This window comes from Macrotis lagotis, chromosome 5, assembly GCF_037893015.1.
Source record: "Macrotis lagotis isolate mMagLag1 chromosome 5, bilby.v1.9.chrom.fasta, whole genome shotgun sequence".
NCBI classification, from domain to species: domain Eukaryota; kingdom Metazoa; phylum Chordata; class Mammalia; order Peramelemorphia; family Peramelidae; genus Macrotis; species Macrotis lagotis.
In genome coordinates, this window is record NC_133662.1 from 109,622,638 (window position 1) to 109,638,633 (window position 15,996).

The following is a 15,996-nucleotide window of genomic DNA, read 5'->3' on the forward strand; positions in this document are numbered from 1 at the left end:
TTAAAGAATGCTTTTGGGGGGTGGCTAGGTGGCACAGTGGATAGAGCACCCCCCCCCAGTCAGGAGGACCTGAGTTCAAATCCAGCCTCAGACATGTAATAATTCCTTAGCTGTGTGACCTTGGGCAAGTCACTTAACCCCATTGTCTTACACAAACAAAAAAAATTATTTTATTTTTCTCAATTACATGTAAAAGCAATGTTTAGCTTTCAGTTTTTATAATTTTTGGCTTCCAAATTCCCTCTCTCCCATCCTTGAGAAGACAAGCACTTTGATATGGATTAAAAATGGGCAGTTATGCAAAGTATATTTCCATATTAGTCATGTTGCAAAGGAGAACACAGATAAAAAAAAAACAAACCAAAACAAAAATAAAATTTAAAAAAATAGGCTCTGATATGCATTCAGATTCCATCAGTTCTTTCTCTGGATGTGGATAAAATTTTTGATCATATCCTATAGAATTGTCAACTTGTTCAGCTATTTCCCAAATTAATTTCTAATTCTTTGAGGCAGGAAAGATTAATTGCCCAACATCATACAACCAGTATGTGTCAGAGCCCATATTTCAAACTGGCCAGCTCTCTATCTACTACATTTAACTATCTTTTAGCACAGGACCCCTCTCAAAAAATCCACCTCCATGATGTCATGTTCTTCTTGGAGAATGAAGGACAAACATTATTATTATTATTATTATTATTATTATTATTATTATTATTATTATTATTATTCAGTCAGCCAATCAGTAAACATTAACTGTGGCAGACCAATAGAACTAACCAACAACTTTTCTTGATTAAAAAAAAAGGCTAACATTTTGTAAAAAGCTCCACACCATAATCCCCCAACTCTGCAAAGAACAACTATATAGGGAAGAATCACCTTCTCATGTCTCTTTTTTGGGGGAGGGGGCCACAACTTTTCATTTTAAAGAATTTTTTTTCTCTCTCTTAGGCTTCTCTGCAGAAGGTGTAACTATATTTTTTGCACTGTAGTACACACCCTAATACCCATGTGACTCACTCTTATCTTCCTTTCTTCAGCAGATGCATATATAGAATTAAGACACTTTGCAGTCTCATTTTGCATTATCAGTGACCACAAGTCTAGCCGAAAGATAGTTGAAGTACTGGAGTTTGGAAATGATCATGTGTGTAGATGGGGGAGGGGTGAACAACAAGGAGAGTGCTGCATTTGCAGGCTGTCTCCTGAAAGGAATAGGTCTGAGTGCCAAAGACGCACCAGAGTCACTTGTCCTGAATGGTGACCTGCAAACAGACAAACGTGTGAGGGGGCTTGGGAATTGCCAGCTGCAACTCATTTTGTTGATCTTCCCTCCCTAATACACCCTCCCCCTTAAAAAAAAATTGGAAGAAGGGGGAGCTCTTAAGAGTTAAGTTACACAACTCCCTTTTTATTTTTAAAGTGAGTGGATTCCTTGTTGCTGTGACTGAGAATGATAAATTGATACCACATGTTGCTTCTAGACAAAAAAGTCTCTGTTTTGCATTGGAAGCCCTTGCAGCTGGTGTCTGGGTTAATGGACAGGCTTCACAAGGTAAACACAGTTTGGAAGAGGCTGAAACCAACGTAGAGAGGAGGAGGAGTTGGGGAATTCTTGCATTTATAAAATGAAGAAGAATGGAGCAATCATCCATTTGTCCCTGGTACCAGTGCCAATAAAGCCCTCATCAAAAGTTTTAACTCAAATTTCTTCAATCCCGGTCTAGGATATTCAGAGGAGGAATATGGTAGTAAATAATGCATGTCTCTCTGTGTATGGGGGGGGGGATTCACAAATCCTCTATTTTAATACATGATGTGGATTACCTGTTTTAGGATTTCTCTTCCATCTATTTGAGGGAGCTATGTAGTACAGTGGTGAGAATGTTAGACTTGGAATGAATAGGGAGATCGGTGAAATCCTACTTTAAACACTTAACTGTATGATTCTAGACAAATCAATTAAACTTTTCTCAGTTTCATATTTTGATGTTTTGTTTTATTTTTCTTTCCCAATCTATAAAATGCGGATAATAAATTTACCCTTACAGATTTGTTATGAGGATGAAATGAGATAGTACATTTATTTACAAATCTTAGTGTTCAGCATATATGAGTTAGCTATTTTTTTTTTATCATAGATTTAGAGGACTTTAGAGGTTATCTAGTTCTAACACCTCTCTCCCCAAATGACAGATGAGGAAACAGGACCAGAGAGAATGTTCAGTGACTTGAACAGGTGGTAGAACCAAGATTTAGATCCAGGTCTTTTGAACATAAATCCGTTGCTCTTTCTGTCACTTTAAATATTTCTAGACCATCTGCCTTTATTTCTGGATTGACTGGGAACACAGAGTCAGGTAGAATATTATTTTCAGTATGTCCTAGAAAATAATGATGAGATGCTGGTTAAGTACAGTCATTTTTATGCTAATTCCTTCAATAAGTGCTGAATTAGGAAAACTCTGGTCTGTGGTTTAAATAATGTAGCCTTTGTGAATGGGAACTGCTAATTCCTTAATTCCACTACCCCCTTTGCAGAGCACAGTGATAGGTGAGGTTATGCTATTATTGTTCAAGTGGAATCATCCAGGACCTATATTTACCAGTTCTTTTTACTAATTAATCCTAGTGGGTTCTGGGCTACCGTAGAATTTGCTTCTATTTAAGTTCATTCATAAAAATAATATTAAAACCAAGAGCATCAAAAGAGACCACAAGAAATGCATACCTGTGTATGTATGCATTCAGACTTAATATTTATTATTCAGTATTTATTACTCAGCAGAGTCATATAGTTAGTATTTACATAGTATGGTTTTAAGTTTGCAAAACTATGCGTATTAGCTCATTTGATTCTCACAGTAACTGTGGTAGTAGATGAAGAAATAAAGGTAGGGGACTCTGGACTCTGGACTCCCATTATTGAGTCCATTATATGGGGACTCATAAAGTCTTTTCTCAAATGTGGAAAGATAGTAACTTTGTGATCCTGTACCATTACCAGAAGGGTTCTTTCTGTTGGGTAACTTGTCAGAACCTGGTAGATAATGTTCTGGGATAAGCCTCTCCAAATTTAGCCAGGCTAGTACTTGAGCAACAGAAGTAAAATAATACCTTGGAAAGGGTGCTGGGTTTTGAATCAGAAGACTGGGGTTTAACATCTACAATGTGCCAGGCCCCAGACTAGGAGCTGGGAGGGCCGAGATAGTAAATGAAACCTTCAATACTGGATCATCTGCTACATGTAGTCTGTGTGAACTTAATGAATCATTTTATCTTGCTCGGTCTCAGTTTCCTCATCCATAAAAGGGAGGGAGGGGATTGAATTAGATGAAAGATTGGTTTCCCTCAAGGCTAGGTTCAAGTAACACCAATTACATAAGACCTTTCTTCCAATTTCTAATTCTTCCCCCCCCCAAAAAAATTATCTTGTAATTTTTTTGTATATTTGTATATGCAGATATAGCTATAAATATGCATGTAAGCATGTGTGTCTTGTCTTTATCAATATAGACAGAAACACACACACACACACACACACACACACACACACACACACACACACACTAGATGAGTACTTGCCCTGGAAAGGCTAGACTCATTTTCCTGAGTTCAGATCTGACCTCAGACACTTACTAACCATGTAATCCTGGGCAGATCACTTAATTAACCCTGTTTGCTTCAATTTCCTCATCTGAAAAATGAGCTGGAGAAGGAAAATACAAACCATACCAGTTTTTCTGCCAAGAAAACCCTGAATGGGATCATGAAGAGTCAGACAGGACTGAAAAACAACTGAACATATGTGTCTGTGTGGCTACATAAATAGGCACATATGTGTATTGTTTCTCCTTCAATAAAATGTAAGCTTAATGAAGGCAAGAACTATTTTTTTCTGATATAATATCCTCCAGCACATAGAAAAGGGCCTGACGTATAATAGATACTTAATAAATGCTTGTTGATTGATGGATTGATTGGAAAGGACAAATGTCCTAATATTTGAAAGAAGGAAAAGGTGTGGTCTTGACTTCTCCTAGTAAATTTCTAGAGCACATTATTAAAGAGATGAATGGTAAGCATTTAGAAAGGAAAGCGGTGATCTGGAAAAACCAACATGGTTTCAACAAAAGCAAGTCATGCCAGTCTAACTTCATTACCTTTTTGACAGGATAATTAGCCTGATAGGTCAGAGGAATGCTATAGACATCATATGATTAGATTTCAGGAAAGCATTTGACAAAGTCTTTCATGCTGTCCTTATGGACTAAATGGAACAGTATGAGTTAGATAATAATAAATATGGAATTAGAAGAATACCCAGACACATAAAGTAGTTGCTAATGGTTCAGTGTCATCTTGGAGGAAAGTCTCTGATGGGATGCTTCAGGGATCAGTACTTGACCCTGTGCCATTGAGAAATTTTTATCAATGTCATAGATGAAGTGTCATAAAGATATTGCTTATCAAATTTGAAGATAATGCAAAGCTGAAATATAATACATGGGAAAAAAGAATTAGGATCCAGAAAGGTGTTGACTAAAGTCTAATTATCTTACCTACATTTCCCACAGTTTTGCATGGTGCCTGGAAAATATTTGTTCCTTTTACCTTTGTCCTGTGCCCCCCCTTCAAGAGAGTTATTTCTTATAATAAAATTAGTTTTAAAAAGGAAAAAAGTTCATCAAAACTAACATGCTGAGAAAATCTGATGTTATCTGTGGTATTCTACACTCATAGATCTTACCATCTTTCCCCCCCACCCACCCTAACTTTCCTAAAGAGAAATGAAAAGAAGTGTGTTCTCTCTGGGACCAAGCTGGGTCATTTTGTTTACATAGCAATCATTTTTGACCACTTTGTAGCTGCTATTGTTCTTTTCACTTATGTTATTGAAATGTTCTGTTGTTTCCTCAGTTCTGCCTTCTTCACTTTGTATCAGTTCATATAAATCTTAACATGCTTCTCTGTATTCATCATAATCCTTATTTCTTAGACCATATTATTATTCCACTATGTTCATGTATCAAAACTTGTTTATCCTTTTCCCAGTGAATAGGTATCTAATTTGTTTCCAATTCTCCTACTACAAAAAAAAATGCTTCTGTAAATAACTTGGTACACTTGGCAGAATTTCTTTATAGAGTATATACCTAGATATGGAATATCTGAATCAAGAATGTGGACATTTAACAACTTTATTTGCATAATTCCAAATTGCTTTTGAGAAGGATGGGTAAAATAGAGCATTAGTGTGGCTTTCCTTTAATATTAACTATGTCTATCTTTTTGTCATCTTTACCATTTTGCTAAGTATAAAAACTTGAGAATTATTTTACTTTGCATTTCTCTTATTAGTGCTTTGGAGCTTCAGTAAGATGAGCTTAAATGGGAATAACTGTGAAGTTGTACATTTGGTTCAAACAATCACTTTCATTCATAAGTAGAGGGTACATGATGTACAGCATGGACAAAGGAGGAGATGAGGTTGGTGGGCTTGAAGTTAGACAAAAATAAAATCTGGTGTCATAAGAGAGATATGGTGTTCAGAAGGAAGTGATCAATTCCATTTTACTTGGTCCAGGTCAGAACATATGTTCCATTCTGCAAATCCTATTTTAGAAAGAATGAAGACAAATTGGAGTGTTTCCAAAATAAAATAACCAAGGTGGTAAGGAGGGACCTAGAGATCAGGAAATAGACAAGGATCAGTAAAATGAACTGGGGATATTTAGCCTCGAGAAGGAAAAAATAAAGAGTGGAATAGAGGAATTGGTAACCTTCTTCAAAAGACAAATGAGAGAATTGTTAGTCAGGTACAGATTCAACTAGACATTATCTGAAGGCTCTTCCAGATCTGAAATCCTTTGATTCTAAGCTTTTTACCCCGGATTTCAATAGGAAAACTATTAACAACCATAGTAACAGTAATAATGACTAACATTTACAAGAACACTTTAAGATTTGCAAAGAAATTCACATATATCTCATACATGATCCTTATAATAACTCTGAGAAGTATGATACTCTTATTTTCTTGATTTTACAGAGGAGCAAACTGAGGCAGAGAGGTTAAGAGGTTTGTCTAGGTCACCCAGCTAATAAATGTCTGAGGCAGGATTTAAACTTGGGTAACAAAAGGAAGATAGCTGCAAAAAGAATGCCAGCAAACAGCATACCTGCTTTTAAAAGTTGAAGATAATGGAAGATGAGGTAGTTTTTAAAGCAACCAGTAATCCAATTGTAGGTATTTTACAAATGTTCCATCATGTAGAGTGTGAGCTGTGTCAATGAAAGATGTGTATCTGGAAAGCTATTCACATGTGGGTGTGTGGGGTTTGGGGATAGTGGTAGGGTATATTTGTGTATGTCTGTGTCTTGTATTTTACTAATGTTACTGGAAAAACCTGTCTGGGTCTTATTAGGTAATTTAATGAGGCGCCTCAGGGAATGTATTTTGTCACTAATAACCTCCAAAATGAGTCTTGCAGACTCGGGACGAGGAAATAAGTCAACTATTAAATAAATTAGATTTCATTTGAGAATCCAAGGAAAATCAAAATTGTTGAGTACAATCAATAATGGACTCCCTCTTTAGAGTATTGTAATGGTCACTTTACTAGGGGGAAAAAATATCTTGGTCCGGCCACGTGGAATAGCAGTAGGAAGGTAAAAATTAGATGTTTACCTTTTCAACGGCAACTCTTTCAAAAGAATAGATTTGTCCCCCAGCATCAAATAGTATTAACCTGGTCAATTTGTAAAAATGAAATTAGATAGCACAAAGCATGAATTACTTCTCATTATTCTTGAAAACTTACTCTCAGGAAGTAAGATATAAAGAAGCAATTTAAAATTTTTCATTTCTAAACAGAAATGTTCTAACTCATATATCACACCCCCTCTGGACACTGATTTGGATGAAAAGACTCTTCTTTTTCTGTATCTCCAAATGCAAATGGAAAAGATTGTTCTATTTGAGAATTACACACACACACACACACACACACACACATATGGGGGTGGATGGGGATAGATCTGTGTTTTTTGGGGGGGGTGTTAATCAACATAGGGCACTCCATGAATGGTGATTGTCACCTCTTCTGCAGTTGAGCCTTAGAGAGTTTCATGGGGCAGCAGAAATGACTTGCCCAGAGTCACTCACTATAGGCCAAAGTTGTTGAGTTATATTTCAGTTGTGTCCAACTCTCTTCACGACCCTATTTGGAGTTTTCTTGGTAGTGGTACTGGAGTGATTTGCCATTTCCTTCTTTAACGCATTTTACTGATAAGGAAACTGAGGGTAAAAGGGTTATATCACTTGCTGAGGTTGACATAGCTAATAAGTGTTTGAGGCTAGATTTGAATTCAGGAAGATGAGTCGTCCTGACTCCAGGCCTGGCACTCCATATATTGTGCCACTTAGCTGTCTTCTTAATGCTGCTTGAATTCCCACAAAATATAGAAAGGTACACTTGGAGGAAGACCTCCAGCACATTGAGGGCATCCTCAGTGAAGAATCTGTGGGAGGACATGGATGAGTGTCTCATAGGAAAAAAGGATGAGCTGCATAAATGGAAGAAACTCCCACATCAAAGACCTCAGGGAGCCACAAGGTACAAGGAGTCTTCTTTAGAAAAACAGGCCTGACTGTGTCTTATAGGTTGACATTTGATTTCCCACAAGAATATCTTGTTGATTGTAGGTGTCATTTTGAACTCTTGTCTCATACATCAAAGTAGCTCTAGTCCTATTAAATGTGAAAGAGATGAATGACACTGAAAATTTCTAAAATGCTTTAATGAAGTGAAAGGTTAGTTTAGGTCTTGGTGGTGACCTGCTGCCTACCTGGGTCTATTGGATCTAGAGAATATTCTTAGTGCATATTGTCTCCTAATAAAGCTTAAGGCCTTTTTCCATATATTATCTGTTTAATTTGTGTCAATTTTAATAGAAGAGCTTCCCTGAACCAGGACTATTTTTTTAACTTTATCTTCCAGTTGTTTTAATCTGGTTTGTTGGTTTGGTTTGGGGGGGGGGGGGGTTGCTGGGTGTTTCTAGTTCTTTGAGAGGAAAGGTTTTTTTGTTTTGTTTTTGGAGTAGGTTTTTTTTAGATTTTTAAGAAATATAATTTCTCAAACCAAAAACAAAGAAATAATATTTTAAGAACTGTAAGAATAAAAGACAATAGAATATAATCTGCTGAGCAAACTTGGTTTCATTGTTTAGTCATTTATCACGTGTCATTTATATTCTTATCTCAAACGTTTCTTTATGGCAGTTGTATAAATGCCAAAGGTCCTGACTTCGTGACTGTTGATTATGTTGCCCCATCAGCACTGCAAGTACTGTCTTCCATGAGAGCACATGTTTCAAATGTTTGGAGTTGTTTGCTTATAGTAAAATCCTGTTGACTCTCTGTTTTTTTTTTAAAGACATTCTGGTGGAACACATGGATTTGTATCATCTACATAAATACAGTTGGTGATTGCCAATTTTCTAAAACTCAGATAACTTTTAAATTTGTTTTTTTTTAACATACAGTGCCAAGAAAGCTATTTCATCTTTAAGTTGGACTAATTCAGCTGGCCTTGAAGACCTGATGGGGAAAATGCCAGCCTTCTCTGCCTCTCCTCTCTGCTTACGTGCTCGTTCGTTCTCTCCCTCTCCCTCTCTCCCTCTCTCCCTTCCCCCCTCTCTCCCTTCCTATGAAGCATTTTGCAAATTAAGATCTGTCCGTGCTGAGATATATGCCAACATACCCTGGATCCTGGATCCTTGAATCCATCTAGTGAAGCTCAGTAGCAACAAAAGTGATAACCCCTTGAATTCATTTTGAGCCTTACTTCTAAAGAGTCAAAAGACCTTTACATACATTATCCTGCATTATCCTTACATCATCATTGCCACAGAGAGATGGGGCAGGTATTATGGCTGTACTGAAGATAGGGAAACTGGAGTTCAGGCTGATTAAATGACTTGCCCATGGTCACAGGGGGTTAGTCAGAGAGGAGCTGGGACTAGAAACTAGGTCATTCTTGTCAGGTGTGCTTATCTACCAGATGGAGTAGATTATTTTATGGCAGATGCTATGATTTGTAATTTTTGTGGTATAGTGATGAGTAGGAGGAAAACATAGTAGTATGGGGGGGTTATCTTTCTACCTCCCCCCTTTTAGTATTCAAGCAAATCTTTTTGCCACTCTTCATACATTTGGGGATAATGTCACAGGTGGAGATATGAGTCTGTCTTTGGCAGAAGAGGATATAGGGAATGGAACCACTAATAGGACTTTCTTATCAATTCTAATGTCTAGAAATAAAGGATGCATCTTTACTTTAAATAACAAAACATGCAAGAGGCAAATTCACTCTAAACTTCTGTAACATTTAATTCCAATATACTTAATTTTAATTAGACTAAATAGATTTGGGATTTTTGGGGGAACTATAGAATCATTTTTTCTAAAATTTGTATTTTTTTTTCCTCCTTTTTACAGAACTCCATCCGTCACAACTTGTCCCTTCATAGTCGATTCAAAAGGGTACAAAATGAAGGAACCGGGAAAAGTTCTTGGTGGATGATCAATCCAGATGGGAGCAAAAATGGAAAGGCCCCACGACGAAGAGCTGTTTCCATGGACAATAGCAACAAGTATACCAAAAGCAGGGGACGAGCAGCCAAGAAAAAGGCTTCTCTGCAGACTTCCCAGGAGGCTACCGAAGATAGTCCCACTCAGATCTCCAAGTGGCCAGGTAGCCCCACCTCTCGAAGTAGTGATGAACTGGATGCATGGACAGACTTCCGTTCCCGAACGAACTCCAATGCCAGCACAATAAGTGGACGCTTGTCACCAATCCTGGCAACCACTGAGTTGGATGATGTCCAGGATGATGATCCGCCACTTTCCCCCATGCTGTATAGCAACTCATCGAGCATGTCCCCTTCAGTCAGCAAACCCTGCACTGTGGAACTTCCACGGCTGACTGACATGGCAGGCACGATGAACTTAAATGACGGACTGACAGACAACCTCATGGATGACCTGTTGGACAATATAACGCTCCAACCCTCCCAACAGTCGCCATCCTCAGGACTCATGCAGAGGAGTTCTAACTTCCCATATACCACCAAGGGCTCAGGTCTTGGGTCTCCATCTGGCAGTTTGAACAACGCTGTGTTTGGCCCCTCTTCTTTGAACTCTCTCCGCCAGTCTCCCATGCAGACCATCCAAGAGAATAAGCCGGCAACCTTCTCTTCCATGTCACACTACAGCAACCAGTCGCTCCAGGACCTGCTGACGTCTGACTCACTAAGCCACAGCGATGTCATGATGACACAGTCTGATCCATTGATGTCTCAGGCCAGCACGGCTGTGTCTGCCCAGAATTCGCGGAGGAATGTCATGCTCCGCAATGATCCAATGATGTCCTTTGCTGCTCAGTCCAACCAAGGAAGTTTGGTCAATCAGAATCTACTCCACCAGCAGCACCAAACCCAGAGTCCTCTTGGTGGCAACCGTGCCTTGTCTAATAATGTCAACAGCATGGGCTTGAGTGACTCCAACAGCTTAGGGTCTGCCAAACACCAGCAACAGTCACCCATCAACCAGTCTATGCAAACACTTTCTGACTCACTCTCAGGGTCCTCTTTGTATTCCACTAGTGTGAACCTTCCAGTCATGGGCCATGAAAAATTCCCAAGTGATTTGGACCTGGACATTTTTAATGGGAGCTTGGAATGTGACATGGAATCCATCATTCGAAGCGAACTCATGGACGCTGATGGGTTGGATTTTAATTTTGATTCCCTCATCTCTGCTCAAAACGTTGTCAGTCTGAATGTGGGGAACTTCACTGGTGCTAAGCAGGCCTCATCTCAAAGTTGGGTGCCAGGCTGAAGGACCTTTGAGAAAAAGGGGGAATGGGCAAAGCAGGTCAGTGCCCCTGGAACTATGATGAAATTTTGAAAGGAGGATGGATAGATCTAGGAAAGGGGGATTTTCATCTGTTTCTCATTACTTTGGTTTTTATTACACATTAGGAAGTGAGTTCTCAGGGATTTCCATAAAAATCTAGTAATTTAGTGCCAAGCCAAGTAAAACTTTAACTCAGGGAGTCTACAAATAGGAAACTGCTATCTGCTTAGAGCCTTACCTAATAAGTCTCCAAGCTGGTTGTTACAAATATGCTACCATCTTCTTGATCTTTCTACACTGCAAAAGTTTCCAAAGTGGAGGTGGATGACTAGAGATAGCTTTAGAGCCTCACTTGCCCCTACACTCCATCCTACCCCCATTCACCCTCTATCCACTCTTTGATCCACTTGAAAAGTAGTATTAGGTTTGAGACCTGCACTCCCTCAGTCTTACCTGATCACTTCAGATTGTTTTTGGTATTTTTCTTTAAGTGTGCTTTCTAAACTCCAGATTTAACTGTAAAATATTTTCTCCAGGCTCTTTGTAGAGACTGTCTCAGAAACAAAACCTCCAATGGGTTATTTTTACACAACTGTGTTATCTGTATTTCTAAAAAAAAAAAAAAAAAAACTTAAAAAATATATATTTCTATGTGAAGCCCTTGATAGACCTATAAATGGAAGGTGTCATTATTTAGTTTCCCTCCCTCCCCCACCTTAGGGAACAAATAATCAGTAAATATTCTTTCAGTGTGTTTACTATGCCAGGCACTAGGGGATAAAAAGACAAAAGAAAATAGTTTCTGTCCACAGGAGCTTGCATTCTAACAGAGGTAGCACATATCTGTTACATATATATATATAGAGAGAGAGAGAGAGAGAGAGAGCGCCAGCTTAAATATAAAACAAATAAATATAAATATAAGAGGTCTCAAAAATCTAAGTAGTTTCAGTTAACTACTAAAGGATATCTCAAAAGTCTTAGTGAAAATTTGATAAGTAAAGTGATTAAATAACATTTTGGGTGGGAGGAAAGTAGCACTTGGTGGGAAGGGGAGGGAAAGGCTTCATGGATGATGGTTCCTGAGCTGTGTCTTAAAGGAGAAGGAAAGGACTCCCAGAGGAGGAGCATTCCACTCAATCACTATTGAACAAGCATTTATTAAGAGCTTACTGTCTTGCAGCACTTTGCTAAGTGATTCAGATACAAAGAAAGGCAAAAACATTCCCTGGCCTCTAGGGAGTTCACTTTCTCATGGAGACTCACATAGCCATATGGGAGGGCAGTTGAAAAGGGATGGGTTGGAAATTGGGGTGTACACAACACAATTAAGGGACTAAAAGAAGGCTTATTCAGCTATATCTCAAGAGCTAGGGAAAGAGAATACATCTAGTGAGGCTGAAAGGTTAACTTGGGCAATGGTGTATGACTTAGATGCGATCTGGAGACTAGTCTCAAAACTTCCCAATTTTTTTGCATTTCTTTGGGGATTATATCTAGAAGGCAAAAACACAAAAAAGACTTTTTCAGGAAATGACAAGGTGGTGGTCAAACTTTGGAAGTTTGGCTAACTTTTGTCTTCATATGGTGAGAGGTCTGGGCTCAGCAGAAAAGTGGAAATTAAAAAAGAGAAATGATCATAATAAAATCAATGATCATAGGTGTAGAATTGGGAAGGAACTCAGAGGTCACCTAATCATTGATTCTAGAGCTACAAGACCAGTCAGTCAATAAATATTGTGAAGTAGTAACTGTGTTAGACCTCAGAGGCCACCTAGCTCAACTTCTTTGTTTTACAGATGAGATCAAGGGAATGAATGGAAGAGATTTGCCTGAGTTATACACAAATAGAAAGTAGCACCTAAGTTAGGGTTTGAATTCAAGACCTCAGTCATTCCGTTGAACCACTCTTAAAATGTAACAGCTTACCCTTATGTGACACACTGTTATAGCCAGCTAGGTGGCACAGTAAATAGAACTCTGGGACTGGAGACAGGAAGATGTGTTCAAATTCAGTCTCAGACTAGCTATGTGACCCTGGACAAGGCACTTTGCCCTTCTTGCCTCAGGTTCTTCATCATTAAATGAGCTGGGAGAAGGAAATGCCCAATCCCTCTAGTATCTTTGCCAAAAAAATCCCAAATGGGAACACAAGGAATAGGACCCAACAGAACAACAAAGAGCCCCAGCCGAAGATTTCAGGGGTCTCTTAGAGACAAACTGGCCCCAGAGGATAGTGGTTATATGTCTGGGAATGTCAGGGGTGTGATAATTCTAAAACTTCTCAACTTTCCCAGACACTGGCAAGACCCTAATGTAATTCAGACATCTGTTTTCGGTGATTTAATAGCTTTTGAGATGGTAAGGAGGCTGTAATGGAAGCTACTAATTAGGGTGACAGCCCTTCCTTCCCTGCCAGCCTGTCAATGCCTGGAGCCCCCATCAGCATGATGGGACATTGACTTCAGAAGTTTTCATATTTAATTCTGGAAGACTAAATTAAATTCTTTGGCCTCTATTACAAAGTTGAGACAAGTATGTCAAAGATAGGAAAGTTTAATCTTTGTGTAGGGAGGCTTCTCTTGAGCCTATTTAAAAGAATATTTTCAGAGAATAAATATGCAAGAAAATGTATTTATTTTTTTGGTTGGTGTTTCCAGCTTGTTAGGAGTCTTGAAAATCACCCAACCCTCATTTTTCAGATGAAAAACCTAGTTTAGTTACCCAGACAGCTCATCTGAGTCCCCTCTGAGTCAAATAGTTGATTTATTTGTTTTTTTAGTTTGGTGTGGTTGAAAAAATATGCACATACACATGCACAAAAAACTTCTAAGGGGAAGAAATATTCCTCCATTGTTTTAAATGTTGTGGCCTAAGAGTGTAAAATAGTGACCAGCAACAAATGGAAATAGAATTCCTTTTTTGAATGGTAAATACAGCATCTTGGGAAGTAGATACAAACTGGTCACTTAGTAGTTGCCTTCCCTTCCTCCCACCTCAAGAAAAGAAAAAAAAAGCAGACTCAAACTTTACTTATTTGGCTTTGGAGCATGTTCCTTTGCTTAAAAGAGAAAAGTCATTTAATCTTAAAAATCTAAAATAAGGAGGAAGATCCAGTGTCCTTTATCTGTTACTTATTATTAAGACCTACTTATGAAATTGCAAGGGTAAAATGACCCTGGAAGGATTTTCACTGCTAGACATAATCTAAGCAATCAGTAAATACTGATTGATCCATCTCCTCCACTCACTTGGTTCTCTCTTTAGGGAAAACTTCTCTAAAACCATTACAAACTAAAAGAAATATGTTCTGGGTAATAGACCTGTTTTTCCTTTATAAAGAAAGGACTAATCCAGAATAAGCATGTATCCTTGCTAGTCCTTGTGCCTACAACTCTTACCTGTAGGGGTTGTGCATTACCACATCTAGTGACTACTCTACCCTGCATCAGAATGCAATGGAAGAGGTATTTGATATTGGAGGATCTAGGTTCAGTCCTGCTTCTGCTCCTTGCTATCTTGAGGATAAGAATTAAACTTCATGGACCTCAGTTTGCTTATCTATAAAATGAAGTCATTGACTTATATGACATGAAGTGAAGGTGGCAATTAGGGAGAAGAATTCTATACTTGAGTCAAGAAGACCTACCTCAGGATTTGCCTTCCTAATCTATGACCTTATCATTTTTCTTATCTATAAAATGAGGGCACTAGATTCAGTAGTCTCCAAATTCTGGTCTTTCTCAGAGAATTGCTTCCTTTACATGATTATACTGCCTCTCATTTAGTCCATAAAACATAAATTTCAGAACTACCCCCTAGTTGTATTTATTGCATAATAATAATTAGAAGCTATCATTTTTAGGTTTGTAAAACATTTTACAAATCTTTCATTTTATCTGTGCACCCTGGGGGGGGGGGGGGATGGTGTTATTCCCATTTTGCAGCACCTAAGTGATTTGTCCACTTACCTTTTTGAATATAATTTTTTGGTATCTTACATTGGATTCTTGTCCTATTCAAAAGGACGGAGCAAGCAAGGAGACAGCCTTTCTTGATGCCTACTTTCACAAAACCTCCTAGAATCCCCAAAAGCAACTCCAGAAAGCCTACCTTTTTAGACAACCACATGGCTAGAGCACTGGGCTTAGAGTCAAGGAAGACCTGAATTCAGATCTAGCCTCAGTCCTTTAACTCTTGCATCTATAAAATGAGATCAAAGATAATAATCTACCTCACAGGGTTTTTGTGAGGCTCAAATGAAATAACAATTGTAAAATATTGAGCACAATAAGGTCTCATCTTAGGGGTTTTTTTTTTGCAAGGCAGATGGGGTTAAGTGGCTTGCCCAAGGCCACACAGCTAGGTAGTTATTAAGTGTCTGAGACCGGATTTGAACCCAGGTACTCCTGACTCCAGGGCTGGTACTTTATCTACTGCACCACCTGGTCTCTATAATTGTTATCTTTTATTACTATCATCATCATCATCATTTTTACCCATTATCTCATGTTTCCCCCAGAAATTTATTGGCTGACTAATGGAAAATCTATTTTGAGCTATGTTGTTCAGTAGTCTTTGGAGCAATTCTCTCTGACCGACTGACTATCTTGCCAGAGAGACATAAAGGGTCTTCTCAAGAGGCACAGATGTCTTTTACTGTAGATTGGGTAGAAATCCTTGTACTTGCGTGTCTGGGATGGGGAGGAAAGTAACTAACTACCTTATTAAGAGGACCAACTGCTTGGGCACGGAAGACATTCTTCTGGCAGATTCAGAGACTGACAACTTCTTGCTTCCCAAATGGCAGTGGGAAAAGTGAATGCAGAGAGGGGCAGCCAGGTGGTGCAGTAGATAAAGTACCAGCCCTGGAGTCAGGAGTACCTGGGTTCAAATCCGGTCTCAGACACTTAATAACTACCTAGCTGTGTGGCCTTGGGCAAGCCACTTAACCCTGTTTGCCTTACGAAAAAACCTAAAAAAAAAGTGAATGCAGAGAAACATTCTGTCTCTATCCCCACTGCGGGGGGGGGGGGGGGATACACACACACACACACACACACACACAC

General features: G+C 38.7%; 1 protein-coding gene across 1 annotated transcript in view; it reads left to right on the top strand.

Moving 5' to 3' along the window:
• Positions 1-15,996, top strand: part of FOXO3 (forkhead box O3) — a 145,972-nt gene that overhangs the window by 108,858 nt on the left and 21,118 nt on the right. Inside the window, exon 2 of the mRNA XM_074187297.1 lies at positions 9,509-10,945. Coding sequence (XP_074043398.1) covers positions 9,509-10,909 — 1,401 coding nt within the window. The 3' untranslated portion in view covers positions 10,910-10,945. The remainder of the gene's footprint in view (positions 1-9,508; positions 10,946-15,996) is intronic.